A 21,860-nucleotide genomic window follows, 5' to 3' on the forward strand; every position below is an offset into this window, starting at 1 on the left:
TGTCTTACTCACAGGTCTCTCTCTGAGAGAGAGAGAGAGAGAGAGAGAGAGAGAAACACACTCAGACCAGACCATGACAAAACGGAGATATCTCTCAATGCATATGGGCACACTTAACCCCGCCCATAAGTAAGAGAGAGACTGTGATTAAAAGGAGCAGTTTATGCAGCCCTGTGTGGGCTACGGTAACGAAGAGTGCTCTTAAAGTCGGCGACGATTTAATCGCCTCAGAATGATCGGAATCGTAGGAAAGTTATTATTGCTGTATATCTCTTTGGTCCAGACGAGTAAGTTCCTTGTCTTCATATTGTCATTATGAACTGTCATTGGATTTTGAGTGTTACGCTACCGTAGAATTATCAGCCAGGGATAGTCACGCTAACGCGACCCTGTAGACACGCGCAACTGCTGGGGAATAAGACGGGAGTAGCGGTTTCACTGTTTTATAAATCCAACACATGAATCCAACAAATTAGACACTTGAAAGCGCAGCTAATACAGTTTATGAAAACTATAATGCACTTACGTTTTAACAAAACTACTTTCGTGTTAGTTAAACTATGCTACTCTTGCCAGCAACCGGTAACACAAATCCGTGCATCTGAGGCAATTATGTTGACCATAACAATGTTCTTGACTTATTTAATTATCCTTGATTTGCTTTGCTTTGTTTTTTCATGGATGTGCTTTAAAAATCTGCTATCTTCTTCTAAACGGACCGCTTACTAACATGTTATGATAGCGAGGTCACCGATACCGATAGCACTTGGATAGTGTGCCGTAAAGTTATAGGTTAACAAACGGTGTCTAACACGTGTCTGTGTCATCATGTCCATGATTTTATTTTGGTAGTTATGCCTCAGTAACAGTAACTTTGCAAGGTGTTCATTGTGGTGCTCTACAAACTGTCCTGTGTAGCGTGCCTTCAGTGCCACTATTCATGTTCACTACCTGTTCATTTGGAAGCACGTTCTGGGCAATATAACGTTCAATTCAACACTGACACATTAGATAAATAAATGCATTCTTACCCGTCATGAATTTGCAAAGAAAATGTAGGCTAAAGGGCACAGGTCGTCCTATGTCTATGCAGTAGTTCTACCATACGATGTTCTCCGGTCGCTACCACTCGGTTCGTTTTGATATCCCGGTCAACTATTAACCGATGACTTTGCCATAACACGTTATCATTTCCCAATCAACCATCAATCCATGACTTTTCAATATAATCTGATCAACTATAATGTGATGGTCAATCAATTATGCTACTATAAACTTTAAATCAATCGGACAACTTTTAAGAGTACGAGTATATGAGCACAGTATTGACCCGATACTGGTATCGTTGCATCCCTAGTTTCAGTGCAGAGGCGAGTTACTTCTCTCCTTGGATACATGAGAGTGTCGCAGACTTTGAGTATCTGTATTCACATATGGGAACACCATGCACACTCCACACTGACACAGCACTTATTTGAGATGTTCTGTATCAAGTCTTGTTAACCAGTAATGTTCTTGTAGAGTGCACTTTTCAACACTGGTATTTAATTGAAAACTAGGGATGCACCAATCACCACCATGGTACTAGGAGGTGTACAATGCCGTCCTAACAGCTTTTTACCCCCTGATGTGCTTCCATCTAGTTTGTGGCTTGGTCTGTGGTATTGTCTACATGTATCCGGATATTTTCGCAAAACTTTTCTATCAGTATTGGAAAGGATGACATTTTTCTCCCTCCACAGGAGAACGACAAAATGATTGCAAAATGCCCAGACCTCCACACATACATTTTAGCAAGCCCATAAACAAGCCCCGTCATTGTAACCATCTGGTCAACTGCTCATTAATTGCTTAGAAAACACAAATTTAAATTCACGTTTAAATAAATGTAAATATGGCATGTAACATGTACTTAACTATGAGTGGTCGCAGGGACGTGCACATGAGGGGGCTAAGGTTGCCCGGGCAACTGCCCGTCTACCCTTCTCAGTAGTTAGTACTATTTACTTTATGTCATAATTGATTAATTATGCTGTCAATATGCCGAGTAATATTTGATTGATTAATGTCTCTTGTCATTTTGACTGACTCGTATTAGGTTATCTCTATCAAGCAAGTTAATTCCCCATCTTGTAGTACAACTCAGATGTTTTCTCAAACACCAACAGGTTCAAACGTTGTTTCAAAGACATCTTCAGCACAACTGTCTTTACCAGCAGGCCTCAATCGCTGCTGAAATGAGTACTGCAGTGTCAGCGTCGATGAAATGATATGGAGTGTCCATCTGATAATCAGCCTCTTCTCGCTCCCAGAAGAACATGTCCACGGCCCCCATCATTCTTAGAGGGTTCGGTTTGACACCCCTTTGCTTCACAGACATGTTCCAGGACACTCAGCAACCCCAGACAGTAAAAACATTTTTTTTATGTTTGACCTGAGTTTTTCTGAGTGATGGTGGATATCACGTGGCACCTGAACAAATACAATTGTCCCCTCTACCGCCACAGTGCTTCTTTCATCTCAAATGTTTTGAATAGGATTTTGGAGCAATCTAAGCATAGTATTAGTGATGACGCCCAAATGTTGACGTGTCACAATTGGCCTCCTGCCATGTATGCCGTTGTCCAGTCCTGGTCGCTTAAAATAGTCTCACTCTAATCGCATTGCAGCGGTCTTCAAGCAGGCACATTTTGAATAATATCTCAATCTTGTTTAAAACTTGGTCGCCATCCTGTCTTGATACACCGAGGTCTTTCCAGAACTTGGTCTTAGACATCTTCCATTCTTCGGCATTTAATGAGATGTGTTGCATGTCGTTTGTAAAACATGTGCCGGGGGTATCCAACGTGTATAGTTTCACACAACGTTCTTCTTTGACAAAAACGTATCCACCTATACGTCCATCAGTCAAAGGCCATTTATATTCAGACGGCGTTATATTTTTAAGAGACCTCAACAAACTTTGTCTTCTTCCTCTTTTGGGTGCAAAAGTGATTTCAGAGTTCACGCTGTCACCCCTAACTGGTGTGAGACTGGTAATATCACTAGTTGCTGAATCCATTATGGTATTTTTAACAAGGTTTTCAAGCCTTAGTTCGTCGGTCTACAAATGTGCTATGCAGGCTCTTTATACCTATTGGTGGGTCTGATATGAGGAGGGGTTGTGGGTTGTTGGGGGGTAATGGCAGTTGTGGAGACATACACTGACATATATGTCTGGGGGTATAAACCACCCCCTTTTTGACACCTTCTTCCTCAGAGTAAAATCAGTGACGTGCGGTGATGTCAGTAAGAGGGTAGGCACTGAGTTATGAAAGCCAGATTACCTAATTTATTGTTTAGGCTAATAGGCTACATCAAAACAGTACGCACAAGCGCGGCACACACGCACGGTCTATATCAAGAAATTTCCAATCAGGATGACACATCATCGCACACGCACGCACGCACGCACACACAACAGTTAATGTCCAGCATCAGAATGCAACCATCTTTATCCTTAATTATTGCACAGCGGAAATTATGTTTGTCAGTCAGCAACAATGAGAACACACACTGCTCAATTGAATATGAAGGCAAATGGCTTGCACTCGGCATTAATTCAACCACACTTATCAATTCAAAATTAAGCCCAAAATAGTTTCTGACTCACCAATCGGTATATTATTTGTATATAAAATCCATCCGCCGCTGTTTCCTCGTGAAGACGTCGATCACAGTGTTGTAAAACTCCTCTTTACAGGCCTTCAGTTTGCATAGTCTCTGGCTCTCAATTGATAGAATGGCAAGGGCTGAAAGACGCAGTAGTTCATGTAAGGTTGGCGTAGGCCTCCCTCTTGCTAGTAACTCATGTTTTCCATTAAAATCGAGCTTGGAGAAATGTCTCAGTTCTATGATATCGTTAGATACCGCTGCTGTCATTTTGACTTTGAATTTCGCGGGGATTACGCTTAGCTGGTGTAATGACGTCAGCTGCGCAAATGTCCAGCAATATATCGATTTTAATTGGTCCATGTTTGATACGTAACGTAGATGATTACTGGCATAACATATTTACGTGCAAAGGCACAGCAGAGTTGTGCTTTTCGACGTACATGTTAAAGAATACAGGGTCGAAGTGCGCATGCGCAACATGAGTTTTTCGTTGTCGTCCGCAATGAATGGACAGTAAAAGCACTGCTTATTCTACCATTTTTTTTTGGATTTGATTATGCGTAACTGCTACATTTGTCATCGTAACGTCTAAACAATTGGAATAACACACATATTGCATATATAAATCACAAGAATAATCAGTAAAAATACAAATACAAGTTTATTAAATACAATTATTTAATAAACATTTTTACGTTTGAATTTTGGCAGGGTAGGCAGTGCCTACCTTGCCTACCCTGACTGCACGTCACTGAGTAAAATACAGATGCCGCTTTGCTGTTTCTAAAGATAAATTGGTGTCTAAAGGACTGGTTCCCATACAGCTCTCTGCATCAGTTTAACACTAATGTGTTGTGTTTTAACATATGTTTTGAGAAAAGGACACAGACACCTCTGGCCCTGGCCATTCCTCAGTCTGGCAAGCCTTATGTGTGACTGTGGGCCTACCAACTAATGACAGCTTGGTTGATAGAGAGATCCTAATGCGAGTCAGTCAAAATGACAAGAGACATTAATCAATCAAATATTACTCTGCATTTTGACAGCATAATCAATCAATTATGACATAAAGTAAATAGTACCACCTACTCTCCTCGACTCAAGCTGCCCCTCCAAGGGAAACAAATTGAAGTTTTAAAATAGTATAGGCTGCAGAATTTCATGTAGGAGCATTCATTTGAGCATGACATCATTCCGTGGAGAACATTCCAGCCAGGGGTCATCATCATACCAGTGGGCTTGAAAAGAGCGCCCTTCTGCATTTTTGGGGAACTATATATTATTGTTATTACCATTATCATTACTATTATAAGGCCCACTAGATACAGTGGTATGTTATGTATGTTCTGCTCAGGCAAGATCTTTGAAATTATCTCTTAAATAGCCTATACTTTTTTAAGATTGCTATTATTTAGCATATGGCTCTGACAGAATCTCAATGAGCACGCTTAAGTTGAAGAAGGGACCGGAGAGTTGAAGTCAGGTTTCTGTAGTTTATTTCGGCGTGGAGACCCCCTCTCAGCTGGTGCTTAGAGAAAGGCCTACCTGATAGCAGAATGTTTTTGGCATTTATACATTTCAGTCAGGTAGAATACAATAGGGGAGGGGATGACCACACCTATAAGTGAGAGGAAGGGGGAGACAGTGCAGTGGTTCACCTATGGAGGAGGGGAGTGATACCAGGTGAAGAATAAGATCCTTTCTGTCCGCCTATAGATAAAAACTGAGTGTTTTCACGTGAGCTTTCGAATGCTCTCACAATTAATATTTATGGCTATTCGACACACTTATCTAAAAACCAGGCTAGTTCGGATCATCATGTCATACTGTTCTTCTCCCTATAGAGTGTGTTTCAGCCCCAAATACAACAAGGAGTCACAGTCACCTTTATTGTATTCTTTTCCTGAAATGGAAAAGCAGACAGTCTTACCCATTCACACCAGCCGTCCCAGAGTCGTTATTTCTTCAAGAGGTCTCGGCTTCTTGCGAATGACCTGTTTGTTTCCCGATCTGGGGTCGTGGCTGGGATACTAAGGCAAGAAGGCCATGCTTTTCGGGGGTAGCTCAGTCCATAGGAAAGACGCAGACGCGGCTCTTGTATTTCTCTTGTATTTATTGCCAAAGCTCAAAAGACTCTAAGACTAACTAAAGACTAAAAAGACTAACTCGAACACAAACTGCATTCGCCTTTTAAATCCCTCTCACATGCATACACGTTCTAAACCACCTCCCTTTTTCATGACACTTCTTAGCAACATATGTTCATCTCTGACCCATGTGTCACTTCCTCGCAGGCCCAGAGGCCCCTTCCTGCCTCCTCCACTATTACACAATGTACAGCACAGTGAAGTTTGCAAACTCTCTCAAAGTACACATTGTTCTGCTTTACATTCTTGTTGGTTAAGCACATTTCATATTTCACACTTTTTCAGCAAGCATATATGGATATAGGTTTGTGTAAGCATAACTCAAGCAATTTCCACACACAGTTATTTAGCATGTTTGACACCACATATTAGGAGAGCACACAGTGGTTATATCATTGCACGACATGAATCAAGCATCATTCAGCAAAGCACATATAGTATATATGTTCATCACTCATTATTAATTGCATATGGGTTGGTACGGGTTGCAGGTTCACTCTCATGAGCCATATTCATCACAGGGTACAAAGGATTTTAGCAGGGGGAGGGGTTCACATGCCACTTGTTCAGGTCTCAGTGAGACAGACAGAGTACACATCCAAAAATGAGTTGCAGATACAACATAAGGAGCTAATGTCTTACAAAAACAGAATAGCAATATTTCCAGTTCCATCAGCTCTTTATCCCTGTACTGTCTAGCATGGTCCCTTCATCTCATATTTGGTGATCAGCACTTAGGTCTACCTGTCCTATGTGTCTCCTGGTCCACATTTATCTCTGGTCTGGAGGCTTGTGGTTGCTCCTCATCTTAAATGTAATGTAATTATAATATATTGCCATTTGTAGGCTTAAAATATTAGTCTTAAAATACGAGCCTGTTTCACATTAATTCATTAGCCTACACATTGTCATCTTTATCACAATGCAATGTTTCTGTCTCACCTGCTGGTTTGCTTCTTTTTAACCAACTCTGCCAAGATGTGCTCCCCTTTGCTGCCTCCTTTAGCTGCTTGTCTCTCCTGAATCCTTCTCTTTTCCGTAGGCATTCTAGCTTCTACCGCACTCTACACTTAACAACACCCAAAACAGTGATAGGATTTAGGCATTTAACCATTTTGAATGAAATAATTCATGTGATGCATCACTTCCATGATTTGTTCTTCTTGTTAAAACGAAATGTTAGAAACTAACCATCAGCAGACATGTAGCTTAGTTTTCCTACCAAAAGATAAGCATGTGATAACGGGCTGGTTGTCTGTCAGGCAAGCTGGCTGCCTGATTCTTTAGGCTAAACATGTCAAACTGAGCCTGGATTTATGAAGATTTTAATTCATATAACTTGATTATGATTGTTTGTTTGTTATTCATTTTGACAACTAACTTAAAACTCACCTTTTCTTAATAGGTCAAAGCAGTAGCGCATCGATTAAGTCACACAAGACAACCGTGACCCTCTATCGAGGCAAAAATGCAGGCTCTCAGGTTTCGATCGCTTTTAGCACCGCAGCTACAGTAAACAGAGTAGGGGGCTTTCCCAAACTAGCTACTTTACCCTCCCCCTACACTGTAAACCTGAACAAGTTCAGAGTACTTAAAACTTTTGATGTAACCGATTACATAATAAAATTTGAGTACATATATTATTATTTTTAAGTAAACTTAACTTTAAAATGATACATCGGCTAAACTGATTTATTTTGTTATCGTTTTCATAATTTTTAAGTTCTCTGAACTTATATTCAAATATTTGTATACTTAAATATTTTAATCTCTATGTACTAAATTATTTTCACTCAACAACACAAAATAAAATTAAGTTTTAAGCCTTAAAAATCAAGTTCAGTGCACTTAATACTGGTGAAAGAGTTCAACTTAATTATTCTGAGTAAATAATACTTAATAAGCTTACTTTTTTAAAGTTAACTCCGCTTGATTATTTTGAGTAGGTAATACTTAAATAGCTAACTAAGTAGTGAGCACTACTTATTTTCAATTATTGACCACATATACTGATTTTCTGGTTCTGTTTACAAACTGACTTTAAACTGAAAGTTACTCTACAAGAAACATTCAAATCTATGTAAGATTTCTATTAAAAAGAGTGAGATGAGAAAAACTTAAGAGGTATCACATCATTTATATTTCTTGTAAAACAACTGACAAAATAAAAGATTACATCAAAGCTTTAAAGAACAGCGTTACAAAGTTAACAAGTCAACAACAAATCGTTTATTTCAACAAATAATTTTTTAAGGTGAGTAAGGACGGTTTCAGAGGTTTGTTGTCATCCAGACACATAAAGGTTCTGTATGAGAAGGTGTGCGTGAGTTTTTTCGGATATTCTAAATTGAAAGCACACGTCAGGCCAAACAACAACATAAATGCCTCAGAAATCTTCTGCACCCAATTCAAAGATGTTCTCGCAGCTGAAGGGGTCGGACCCGATGTAAGGAGAGCAACAGGAGCATCATCAAAATCTGGCTCCTCTTCCTCCTGCAAAACACCATCAATACAATTACCAGGAGAGTTTCAATGGAAACACTTACAAAAAAACTGGCAAATAATAATACATAGTATCAACTAATATTAAAGTTTCAGTAACAAACTAAATGTGATCACTGTTGTGCAGTTAATCCTAGACATACCTGAAGGTCATAAGCCTCGAGGATCACCCGTAGCACCTCTGCTGTCTTGCCAGTCCGTGATGCCTTCTGCCTGTACACAAAAATATCTCCTTTGGTTGACTCCTCTTCTTATATGTCTACATCAAATCGGTTTGTTGTTTATATGCAACACGAATGCTGTCAGGGCAAAAAGAATATTGTAGGTCTTAATTGAAGTTCTCGACCATTATTGTTAGCTTGCTGCTAACACTTTTATCCATCAGATCCATTAAAACACATAGAAGCTAGCTAGCTGCTAAAAGGTTACATATAACATTAGCATGCTGATATGAATTATATGGTGTTTCTGTAGAACATGAGTTGTTTTCAACATAAACAATTGATTGTTGTTTACTTTGCACATGAACATATTTGAGGGGAAATAACCCACTAACTAGCTATTTAGCTCTTTAGCTTCCTAGCCGCCAGCGCCAACAGTCGTGCAACTGAACTTGCTATTGACAGCCAAAACGTGATTACTCAATAATAATTACAAAGAGGGAAATTCGCCACTTCTTACCGCAATTTCACTTGCTCCTGCAATTTTGTCGTAACAAACAGCTAAAAAACACAGTTTACTTACCAGATAAGGACGCCTAGCAGCGACAGGATTACTAAAATATCTCCTTTGGTGGGGTGACCAGACGTCCTCTTTTACCCAGACATGCGTCCGGCAGTGATTGCAAAATCGTCCGGGTTTTGCCTCGTCGGATATTTGTGTTTCTCTGGGTCCTTCACAAACTAGTTTTTACGCCCTTACAAGTTTAGGAAAGGGTATCTCCCTTACGTTCCACCTTCTAGCACAAGCTCTGACTGTAGCGAGAACTGTCATTGGTCGACCGGCCTCTCAGTGTTGCCAGATGCACGATAATTATCCTCCAAAGACGATCATTTTGAGCATTTAATACGATACTTCACCATTTCCAATCTGGCAACACTGAGCACCGTGCCAATTCTACTAGTTGCATTGTTTACAACAGCACATGACATCTGCATGTGGAAGAGGTGTCAAAATTCCGTCGCGGGGGAGGGGGCGGGGTCATCTCTATGCTATACACTACCAAGCCCCTCCCCGCGACGAAGTGTCCTCTTTTTCACAAACTCAAATATAGTCACCCTACGAAGTTGGTCGACTCCTCTTCTACAGGAGGAACATGCTTATAGAAGTCTAACTGATACTATACAATTATTAAGTCTGCTGTCTCCATCTCTCATCACAAGATCTCTGATTCTGTTCTGAACTAGTCCTGCAACGACGTTGATGACGTCAGACGTCACGTTTGAATGAAACAAAAAAAATATGAGTTATCAGGCAATGTTTACTCAAACAAATACATTCCAATACAATTAAAACGTCTTCACTTGCTCAGAAAACTAATACATTTAAAGTTGGGTCAACTAAATACCAAGTTTTAAGTACTGAATACATAATGTTAATAAGTTAGTAGAACTGTTTGGGTTTACAGTGTACTCACTTCCACTCTCGTTACCTATAGGCTACTTTATGAAATGTTTCGGGTGGCGATTTTTTAAATCTAGGCCTACATGAAATTCTGTAGCCGTTCTACTATTTAAAAACAGTTTTTTTTTCCTCAGAAGGGCAGCTTGAGTCGAGGAGGGCAGACGGGCAGTTGCCCGGGCAACCTTAGCCCCCCCCCCCCCCCCCGTGCATGTCCCTGCACATCATAGTAGCGTTAACCATAGATATATATAAAGACTAGATGTCTCGTCCGCGTTGCCGGCCAACGGAGTCGAACGTCCGCACATGGCGGCCATCTTGCCCCGGTCAGTTCGCTCACCCATAACATCGTGTTGGTATTGGTATGTACTTTTTAAATAACCATAACTTGCTCAATTTTCAACCGATTTTTAAACGGGTTGGTTTGTTATAAACGTCAGAGATGTAGTTATGACACTGCATACTTATGAATAATTATGTTATTTTCTTAAAAATATCCAAAAAGCATCCGAATTATAACCACGTTAATAACGTTTGTAAGAAACCAAACCATTTGTAAATCCGTTGAAAATTGAGCAAGTTATGGTTATTTAAAAAGTACATACCAATACCAACACAATGTTATGGGTGAGCAAACTGACCAGGGCAAGATGGCCGCCATGTGCGGACGTTCGACTCCGTTGGACGAGACATCTAGCCTTTATATATATCTATGGCGTTAACAGTCAAGTTAGTCATGCTACGCATAAATCGTCTTTAAATATATATTTAATTCAATATTTTTAACTCGTTGATCTAAAAAAGTCCAAGAATATAGTGACAAGTAACGTCAAATACATGAACGAGAAGAGCACTCGGAGAGCGCAGACCTCTACAAAGGTCAAATGTCGTTTCTCGCAGCATTAGTGAAAGTGAAACTAAATTCATGGATCCATCCCATGATTCGGACTCGCTCCAAAATTGAATGGGTTGAAATGTATAATGATAATAATGAACTCATTCATATTTATTAACTTACTAGTTACTAACATATTTATTACCTTTTAACGAAGTATTAACTATTCATTATTATTATATATGGAAAGATTACTTTAAGAGGAGCCAGCACTTAAGTCGAGATAAGGTCATCTGCTACGCCATAGAGGTGCACTGTGCGTTTGCACAAACAACTGCACTGTACTGCATACAGAAAAAGTTTCATTGGTTGGACTTGGAGTTCTGGGAGAGGAGCCAGCACAAGTTGCCTTTGTGTAGGGTGCTTTACAGAGTGTAGAGCCTGAAACAAGCACTAAGGCAACTGGGACAAGGAAAAACTCCCCTTTAACAGGAAGAAACTTTTAGCAGAACCTGAGCTCAAAGGGTGGACCCATCTGCTTGGTGCCAGCTGGGTAGAGGTATATAGAGATAAAAAGGGGGGGGGGGGCAGAAGGGAAGGAAGGACCAAAGAAGAAGAGAGAATCCGGAGCAAGCAGATGGATTCATACACGCATCAGAGGATAAAACATATTAGCACACATGTGGCATATGTACATGATACATACCATGATACATACCATGATTCCATGACACATAGAGGAAAGTACATATATGAAATATACTAAATGAACAGTGGATAAAAATGGAGAGAGCCAGCAAGTATTGGTTGTAGAACAGCTGAGTGGGTATACAGTGTCCTCTCAAGGTTACTATTATAAGGATAAGCAGAGCAATGAAGCAGAAAACCATGTCAATGATGGCATTTGTTTATATTATGGGTAGTTTGGTGGGGACAGGCAGCTGTAAGCAGAGAGTTTCTGCAGGTGGAAAAATGATCCCACAATGGAGATCTAGTCCAGTCTAGAGTAGGAGGGGAAGAAACGAGACAAAGTGAGTGCGCTGAGCTTCTTATGTGCGTATGTAAATTAAGGTTATGGTGATGAGTAACAATGTTGTCGCAGTCATCAGCATTTGCAGGTAAAGTTCCTACTATATGCTGTAGAAAAAAAGCATGTTTGTCTTTGATGCAGCATCCTTTTGTCCTTTTTGCAGCATCAAAGACAATCAGTCTTTATTCCAGTAAAGTGCAGTAACGAAGCACGTGGAACATACTCCGCGGTGCAGATCTGAACAACAAGCATGTCCATCGCTAGCCATATATACTGTTTAAAACACCTCCTAGGCTTCTAATGCAATCAGGTCTGGCAACCTTTCGTTGTTCTATATGATAATCATGTTTCTCACTCGCCTACCCCAATTCCAGTCAGTTTTCCACACCAGCCAGTATTGAACTTTGTCGCCCACACAATACGTTACAGCAGACAATGATCAGTGGCATTCTCTGTGGTATGGAAAAATTCCATTGGATTACATTTTATCTATGGGTTTGGCTCTTGTAGAAGATGTTACAGACAGATCACAGGCTGAATAGAATGTCCGTAAGTAAATAGCGAGACAAACACTACATTACATAAACAACACACTACATTACATAAGCAACACACCACATTACATAAATAACACGCTAGATTACATAAACAAAAGGCAACCATAATAGCAAAATGTCACTTCTGTGTTTTCGTTATAATTGAGCCACTTCTTTCACAGGCACAGTAGTGGGCACAGTAAAAAGTCATTTCTGACTCGTATCCATTAGTTAGTTAGCCATGAGGCGCATAAGGCTGCAACTTTCTTTTTCCATTCTGCTCGGTCCTTCGCCAGACCTCGGACCTCATTCCAGCTTCTCCATCCTTCCTTCCTCGTTTCCATATCCAGACATAATTTGTATCGTTCACTTCTATAAAATAGGGTGATATATGAATTGAATGAAACCCAAAGAGGACTGTATTGTTGGTGTACTTGAAATAGGTGACAATCGCCACAGGTCTGTCCGGTTAGAACAAGAACGGATGTCAAGTCCCAATGATGATGAAAACACTGATGTTTATTGAAAACACACACTCAAGCCTTGAATTGATTGATAATGGACTGTGAATATGATTATCCGTGTAAAGGACTCATATCCACACTTGAATCCGTGGTTTCTATGGAAATAATATATAACAAATATATACAAATATTAACAAGTATATAAACAACAAGAATGAATATAGTATAGCCTACATGATGAATATTACGGCTATAAATGCGGATATGTCCCTTTAATACCGTGCCGCGTAACGGCGAACATTCCATATCTCCGTAACAAAAGTAACTGGTTGAACTGGCCTCGGGGTGAAATGTGGATGCTACAGATGATAATGATGACTGTAAATAACAGATACTATTTACAATGAACTGAACGGACTTCAGAGCTAAATGATACATATAACAACACTTACATTCTTGAACGACGCACGGCAAATGATCGCGAATGTCTTTGAATGAATTGAATTGTCCGATGTGCTCCTTGAAGAGGACTTCTCCAACTCCGCTTGACTTGACCCACAACTTGGCCAGAGGAGGGTCGGCCTTATATAGTGGAGAGATGACGGGGGGCCTTGAAACCGTTTAGAAACTGTTGAAGTGGCCAAATGGTCAGTGAAATTCCACTGTGCACGAGCCCCACGGAACTCTGGGATCAACTGATAGGCTGACCTTTCATGGACCCCAGGTCCCGTGAGTGGCCGGCACAGTAGGGGTGCACAGCTGGATGCAGCTGGTGAAGCAGCCTTTTTAACAGCCGCCCTCAACTTTGCGTAGCAAAGGTGTTTTCCTGCAATGAGCCAGTTGCATCCTGCAGGAATGATGGGAGACGGATTGCAGCGGGCCGCGTGTAGGTCCGGTCCTCGACCTGGATCTGCGCCGTCCGTCTGCTGATGAGGAAACAGCCACACCTGTGGAAACAGAATGCAATGCGGGCTTGGAAAGCCGCAAGCTGGATGGGTGAAGGTCAGCCATACTGGGGATGACTGGGTTGCTGTGCCGTCTTCGGCACTCAGCACAGCCGTGCTGGTGCTTCCTGATGGCCTGTCTCCCCCTCAAGATCCAGAACCGTCGCCGTAGCTCAGCAAACACCCTGTCCGGGCCTGGATGCTTGAGCCGGCTGTCACCATCCTGGATGATGAGCTTGGTGATGGGGTGATGAGGATCCAGCACTATGGGGTGCAAGGTGTCTTCCTCCAGGGACTCGCACCTGCGGAGCCGCCCCCCCAGACGGATCAGTTGGACCCCTGAGTCGAACTCAGGAGCCAAGGTGAGCAGTCTGCTGGATGCAGAGACAGGTTTCCCTGTGGAAAGAAGAATGAATTCCTCCGGGAAGCAGTCTCTCTGAACTGTACGGAGGAGAGCAAGCTCAGCTTGCCTGACGTCCTCTGCTGCGGGGTCTGTGGGCGTGGCCGCCCCATGACATGCTCTGATAGAGGCCTCCAGCAGCTCTTGGTAGCTGCTGAAACCTGCAGGATCGGGAAGTGGATGAGCAGAGGTCACAGAGACGTGACCACAGAATGATGACTTCCGCAGGTCAACAGGCTCGTGGAAGGATGACCCGTCTCTTCCTGCTGACGGGGAAGGCTTCTTCCTTGTGTCTTTGCTGCTCCGTGCCTCTGCACGGATGGACTCCTGACACAGCTGTGTCCTGATGACATCCCTCTGCCTAGGTTTGGTCACCTGACAGCGATGCTCAGTGGAAGGAGTCTCGTTACCAGTGAGTAGACACTGAGGGGTGGAGGACTGATGCATGGGTACATTGAAAGGGCCTTGCAGTGTCCAACCGAGGCGTGTGCGCAGTGCAGCCGGTCCACCTGGTGGGCCTAGGTGCACTCGCTCAACTGGGGTGAGGAGATGAGGGTAGTCAGACCCGATGAGGAGCAGTGGTTGGGCCTGACTGAATGAATGAAGGGGCAGGTCTCTGAGGTGGTGATAGGCTTTTTGAAGGGATTTGACTGGATATGAATGAGTGGATAAACCAAGCTCTGTTGAGGTGAAAGCTTGCTCTATCCTGAACCGTTTCTGAGGGTGAATGGCTGATGCCACAGAGAATGAGACTGACCTCCCTGGCACAGCCCTGACGTCCTGACGGATGGTTCTGAGTGCCAGCTCCTCACTCCGTCCATGGAGACCCAGCTCCTCAGCAGCACTGTGAAGAAGCATGGTGCGCTCGGAACCGTCATCCAAGATGGCGTATGTCTCCATCTTCTTGTTGCCATTGAATAGGCACACCTTTACCATTTTCAGCAGTACGCTACCACCCCTCCTGGCAGGATCGAGGTAGTACGTCACCGGCTGACTGGCTTCGGGGGCTGGCTTCTCTGGTCTGGCGTTCACCTCGTGCAGCACTTCCAGATGCGTCAGATTGCATGTCTGACATCTGGCCTTGAGGTAGCACTGCGCTGTTTGGTGATCCCTTCCACACCTCCAGCACCGTTTCCCTTTCTTGATCCAGCTGACCTTCTGATCCTTGGTCAGCTGCTTGAATGTTGTGCACTGATTGAAATAGTGCTGATTGTTGTTGCAGAACGGGCAGTACTTCTGTGGCTGCTCTGCCTTGCATGGTAAGGGCTGTGCTGTCTTGGTGGGCTCGACTGCCTTAACAGGTGAGTCACACCCAAGCAGGACAGTGGTGGAATGCACGGCTGGGCTCTGATTCGCCCTGACGCCTCTCTGGCGGTCAGGTGGCTCTTCCAGCGGTGCTCTGGAGTGGATGAATGGCACCTCATCCTGCTGAACACGGACCTCCTTCTCCAGCCAGTAAGAAAAGTCCAGCAGTGTGGGGATTGGTGTCCGAATGGGGTCGATGTAGCGTTTGAACTGGATGCGCATGTCATGTGGAAGCTTTGACAGCAGTCGTGACACATGTGACCCACACTCCAGTTCTGTTCGCCCTTCTTTCCCCAGCTGGTCCAACATCCCCACAAGGGCCCGCACCTTTAGTGCGAACAGGCGGAACCCCCTGCTGTCACCGCTCTTCACTGGAGATTCAGCAAGGACCTCGTTGATGCGCTGCAGAGCCAGCCTGTGTGGCTGGCCATACAGCTCTGTGAGTGATGCCATGGTGTTGGTGTAAGGATACCGGCTGTTGCAGTAGGAGTCTGCTATCAGCAAAGCATCCTCCAGCTTCAGGTGGTCGACCAGGATCTGGTACTTGAACCGCTCAGTCGCATCCGCAGGCAGGATGTTCTCCAATGCCAGCTTCAGGCGGGCAAACTGGCGGGGGTCTTCAGCTGTGAAGCACGGGATGTGAGGCTTTGGTCCTCTGTAGGTGCTCTCTCGTCGGGGAGGAGTAGGTGGCCCGTCGTAGGGACCCTGCCCCAGTGGCCTCAGTCCAGCAACCGGGTATGATGCTAGGTTGTAAGGACGAGCTGATGAGGTGCGAGGAGGAGTGAATGGCACCATGTACTGCGGTGTTGGTACCTGCGATGACGGTGCGTGAGCAGCTGGGCTGTGCTCTGGATGCATATGCATGCTCCGCATATGATCAGTCAGCTCAGCCACAAACTGTTGAGGTGGATGATGTGGGCGTGGCACCTGCCACGGAGACGTGTCATCATCTGGTTGGACCACCAGCTGAGAATGATGAGACGTAGTCCACGGCACACCTTGCAGGTCATCCACTGGCTGAAGGAAGGGCTGCCTGGTTGTCAGCGGCGTGGATGAGAAATCCGGGAAGGAAAGCCTTGAATAGGATACCCCACTGTCTGCGACGTGGGGTCGTCCTCTGGATGCGGCAGCGAAGCTGGTGGTTGGAGCTGGTGGTGCCTCTGATGCACGCGGTGAGAGGGCTTGGACAATTTGCTGCATATCAAGCCTTAATTGTTGATTGTCCTCCCGCATCTCCCTGAGAGCTGAGAGGAATGCCTCTGGGAGTGGGCTTGACTGCTTCTGTCCAGCAGGTGGTGCTAGAGCGTCCACATGGCTGGGACTGATGGCTCCACCAACGGCTTGGTCTGGAATGGTGTGTGGAAGGTGACGTCTTGGCAGTTCCAGCAAGAAGTCATCCAAGTACCGTGGCTGACGGCCCTCACGGCGAGCACGGGTGTTGTCTCTGGGTATCGACATCCTGGACTGTAGTAATTGTAAACTCCGGCTCGAAGGACCATATAAAATAGGGTGATATATGAATTGAATGAAACCCAAAGAGGACTGTATTGTTGGTGTACTTGAAATAGGTGACAATCGCCACAGGTCTGTCCGGTTAGAACAAGAACGGATGTCAAGTCCCAATGATGATGAAAACACTGATGTTTATTGAAAACACACACTCAAGCCTTGAATTGATTGATAATGGACTGTGAATATGATTATCCGTGTAAAGGACTCATATCCACACTTGAATCCGTGGTTTCTATGGAAATAATATATAACAAATATATACAAATATTAACAAGTATATAAACAACAAGAATGAATATAGTATAGCCTACATGATGAATATTACGGCTATAAATGCGGATATGTCCCTTTAATACCGTGCCGCGTAACGGCGAACATTCCATATCTCCGTAACAAAAGTAACTGGTTGAACTGGCCTCGGGGTGAAATGTGGATGCTACAGATGATAATGATGACTGTAAATAACAGATACTATTTACAATGAACTGAACGGACTTCAGAGCTAAATGATACATATAACAACACTTACATTCTTGAACGACGCACGGCAAATGATCGCGAATGTCTTTGAATGAATTGAATTGTCCGATGTGCTCCTTGAAGAGGACTTCTCCAACTCCGCTTGACTTGACCCACAACTTGGCCAGAGGAGGGTCGGCCTTATATAGTGGAGAGATGACGGGGGGCCTTGAAACCGTTTAGAAACTGTTGAAGTGGCCAAATGGTCAGTGAAATTCCACTGTGCACGAGCCCCACGGAACTCTGGGATCAACTGATAGGCTGACCTTTCATGGACCCCAGGTCCCGTGAGTGGCCGGCACAGTAGGGGTGCACAGCTGGATGCAGCTGGTGAAGCAGCCTTTTTAACAACTTCCGTCGTTGTTTATAGCAGTTACCTCATCTTTCTTTCATGTTTGTTGCAGTCATGGATAATACCTGACATTACCAGGTCATAAGGCTACGGATAACGGACAAAAAGCTGTACTAATGTAATCAGTCATATAGCTTCATTTTCCTGAACATTCTAACATCTACACAGGTGCAGTAGGTTTGTTTAACCACAGCCCATTTCTGATTTTAAATGACCGTGAACCAGTCCTCACAGCTCACTGACTGGCAGTAGAAAAAATCTGTCCGAACTTGTCCATGTATAATGAGCTACAATCTCATTGGAAACAGAACTGAGATATAGACTATAGGCAATAGACAGGCCAAAGGCCTACTCTGTGTCAAGTCACGCCTAGTGATGTTTAAGCGAGTGGGACAAGATAGTCTCTTCTTTTATTCTGTGCTAGACAATAGTTTGAACCAAGTCACCTCACTGCTGTTGTATCTTGTTAATCACTGTCATCAGCAATACCCTTACTGGTGCAGCATGGTAGCATTGACCCAAAATCAAAACCTTACTACTAGTACAGTCCCCTCCGTAATTATTGGCACCCCTGGTAAAGATGAGCAAAAAGAGTTTTGGTGAATTATCTTATTCTCACAGTAATAAAATGAGAAACATCCAACCTTTAATTGAAGTAAATGTATTATGAGAAATAAAACCTCCTTAAGAAAACCACATGTATTGGCACCCCTGCATTTAATACCTTGTACAACCTCCCTTTGCCAAACAGCACAAAGTCTTCTCCTAGAAAATCTTATCAAAGTCAAAGTCTGTTTTATTTGGCACACATGACACATTTTACACAGGAAACACACACACGCATGCCGAAGAGGTCGCAGTGACTCTTTCCTCTGCATTTTCCCATCCTGGAATGTCTATCCTCCAGGGCAGCGGGCAGCTTTTATGGCCTGATAAAGATTGTTCTAATTGCAAAGGCGACCAGTGTTTGTTAAGTTATGGGGGAAAAAAGGTTCAAAAGGTTCCACAAGAACCATTTGTTGGTGGATTCTGAGTAGATCTCTGTTTTTGTTAAGTTATGATTCATTTAATGTTTTTAACGTTTGTGTGTTTTTCAGATCCACCTCAGTCTGTGAAGATCTCTGTTACAGATGCTGACACAGTGTATGAGTGCAGTGCAGATGCCAACACACCCACTCAGTACACATGGACAAGGTGAGATGCAAGGAGTTCGATACCGCCACAAATCAACATGTCATGCACATGAACAGATGATACCAAACGACTTGTTTTGGGTCACGATGGTTTGATGAAAACAGTTATATTAGTCAATACAAACCTCTCGGTTCTATTCTCAAAGGAAAAAGAAAAGGAATTCCATTTCTATCACTGTTAGGAACACATGGCATTCCACCAGGACTTCCCCATCTTGTATTCTATTTTAGTCTAGTACTTTCATGCAGCAGAGTACCACGCATTGGATGACGTTCTAGAGGAGTAGGGGATTAAGTACTAACTATGGAATATAGTATACAACATAGTACTGTACAGTATACAATATAGTATACAGAATATAGTATATAGAATATAGAATATAGTGTATAGTTTATAGTATATAGTATATAGTATATAGAATATAGTATATTCCATACCTGTGGTATTGTCCATGCCACCCTCATTACAAACACTGCACACTGTACACTGCTGTGTGGTTGAGTGTGTATTAATCAGCCCTATAGCTGAATGTGTGATATGTCCTCACAAGCATACTCCTGTGTGAGTAATTATCACTCTTGTTATCGCTGCTATTATCTTTATGCTCTCTGTTTCGCACTCTCATTGACAATAGTGCTCAAGACTTTACTGATAGCTGTTATCTTTCTAGGCTATGGTTGTGTGGTTTCTCTTTTTCTTTCGACACACACACATACACACGCCCACACACACACACATGCAGGCACAACCATACAGATACATACACACACACACACACACACACACACACACACACACATGCAGGCACAACCATACAGATACACACACACACACACACACACACATGCAGGCACAACCATACAGATACATACACACACACAAACACACAAACACACACAGACACACGCATGCACACGCCCACACATGTGCACACACACGCACAGTCTCCATCACTACATCAGCTGTACTCTTTTACAGAGAGGGTCAGCCCCTACCCAGTACTGGGGTGAGGGCAGAGGGCCACAGACTGGTGTTCCTGGAGTTCACTTCTGAGCTGAATGGCCTGTACACCTGTGAGGTCACAACCCCCGAAGGGGCCCAAAGGGCCACAATCACTCGCTATGTAACGACCGGTAAGGCTCACTGTGAGTTTCATGGTGTGTGTGTAGTCGTAGCGTAGTTGTGTGTAGCAGTAGTCGTGAGTGTGTGTGTGTGTGTGTGTCTGTGTTTGTGGGTGTGTCTGTGTGTGTGTGGAAATGTTTGTTGGAGAGTGTGTGTGTGTGTGTGTGTGTGTGTGTGTGTGTGTGTGTGTGTGTGTGTGTGTGTGTGTGTGTGTGTGTGTGTGTGGTCATGACTAATCATGACTAGTGATTTCCATCCATTCTCATTCTCTATTTTCATTCTCTGTTCTTCATCTATTAGGAGGATCTAAAATAGACTTTTCTCTGTTAGCTGTGGTGACCATTGGGGCTGTTCTCATCGTCACACTCTGGCAATGGTAAATACCTCATGTATGTTCCTTTCCCACCCACCTCCGTAAAACTATACTGCATGTAGACACACACACACACACACACACACACACACACACACACACACTCTCACTCTCCAACAAACATTTCCACACACACACAGACACACCCACAAACACAGACACACACACACACACACACACACTCACGACTACTGCTACACACAACTACGCTACGACTACACACACACCCTCACCCCAACTGATCTGCATCTATTGACCTGATGTTATTGTAGTTGTAAATACAACAGATGATGAACATTAGTTACTAATTCCTAAGAGGGCACACATCACCCTGCTACTTATTGAGCTCCACTGGCTGCCTGTAGCTGCTCGCATTAAGTTCAAGTCACATATGCTTGCTTACAGAGTGATTGCTGGTTCTGCTCCCTTCTACTTAAATGCTCTTGTAATGGCAAATGTTACGCCCAGGATGCTGCTCTCGTCTAATGAGCGTTGTTTAGCCCTGATGACTGTGCAAGTACGGCAATCTAGACTATTCTCATTCGTAGTTCCACGTTGGTGGAACAAACTGCCTAGCACTACCAGAGCAGGGGCGTCCCTCTCTACCCTTAAGAAGCTCTTGAAGACCCAACTCTTTAGAGAGCACCTCCTTTCCTTACTTGCACTTCTACTAGTATTTAACTTGCACTTAAAGCAGTTGCACTTTTTTTCTATTGCTTATGTAAAATAGTATTTATTGTAACACTAGGTCTCTATTGCTCGTAGCTTGATTGTTCTCTCCCTTTGGATAAAAGCGTCTGCTAAATGACTAAATGTAAATGTTGTGTTGTGTTGTTTGTGTCTTTGATTATGTGCAGTGTCAAAAGGAGGAAACAACAGAGAAGTTTGAAAGCTCTACTCCCATACCACACCTGAGCTTTTTAATCAATGTGCTGATGAATCATATTTATGAATTATATCTACAATTATATCTTTATGTTCCTCCCACGGTTTTGGTTTAAATAAAAACATATTTTTGCAACAATTACTCTCGGCTCTCACTGCTGTGCAATGGTTTCCCCAGACCACAAGGCTGTAAGAAGGCTAGAAAGTAAAACTTGAGTAAATCTGAAGGAGGGTGTGTCCTTCTCTTTGAAGGTGAGGCATTGGCAAACATGTCAGGCCAGAGGCACACACACATACACACACACACACACTCACTCACTCTTGCAAGTAGGCTATTTCCTATGAAATCTATAGAAATGACAATGTTGCTATGTGTGCTTGGGAAGTGAGCATGGATGGCGTCAGTAGACTCACGTAAGTGGAGGAAATCCTTATGACTCACTCACACTCTCCCTTACCCACCCTC

At 43.3% G+C, this 21,860-nt stretch overlaps 1 protein-coding gene across 2 annotated transcripts; it reads left to right on the top strand.

Annotated features, from left to right (window-relative positions):
• The first annotated feature begins 56 nt into the window (after positions 1 to 56).
• LOC105904642 (nectin-4-like) lies at positions 57 to 21,536 on the top strand. Of its 2 annotated transcripts, none has more exons than XM_031582746.2 (5): positions 57 to 287; positions 18,918 to 19,014; positions 19,993 to 20,147; positions 20,437 to 20,525; positions 21,367 to 21,536. In XM_031582746.2, the coding sequence occupies exons 1-4, from the start codon at positions 233 to 235 to the stop codon at positions 20,514 to 20,516; spliced, it is 387 nt and encodes a 128-aa protein (XP_031438606.1). In that variant the 5' UTR covers positions 57 to 232; the 3' UTR covers positions 20,517 to 20,525; positions 21,367 to 21,536. The 2 variants fall into 2 exon arrangements, with proteins under 2 accessions (XP_031438606.1, XP_031438587.1); XM_031582727.2 differs by having other exon boundaries at positions 58 to 287; positions 20,437 to 20,512.
• The last annotated feature ends 324 nt before the right edge of the window (positions 21,537 to 21,860 follow it).

The sequence above is a fragment of the Clupea harengus genome, chromosome 2, assembly GCF_900700415.2.
Source record: "Clupea harengus chromosome 2, Ch_v2.0.2, whole genome shotgun sequence".
In the NCBI taxonomy this organism is placed as follows: domain Eukaryota; kingdom Metazoa; phylum Chordata; class Actinopteri; order Clupeiformes; family Clupeidae; genus Clupea; species Clupea harengus.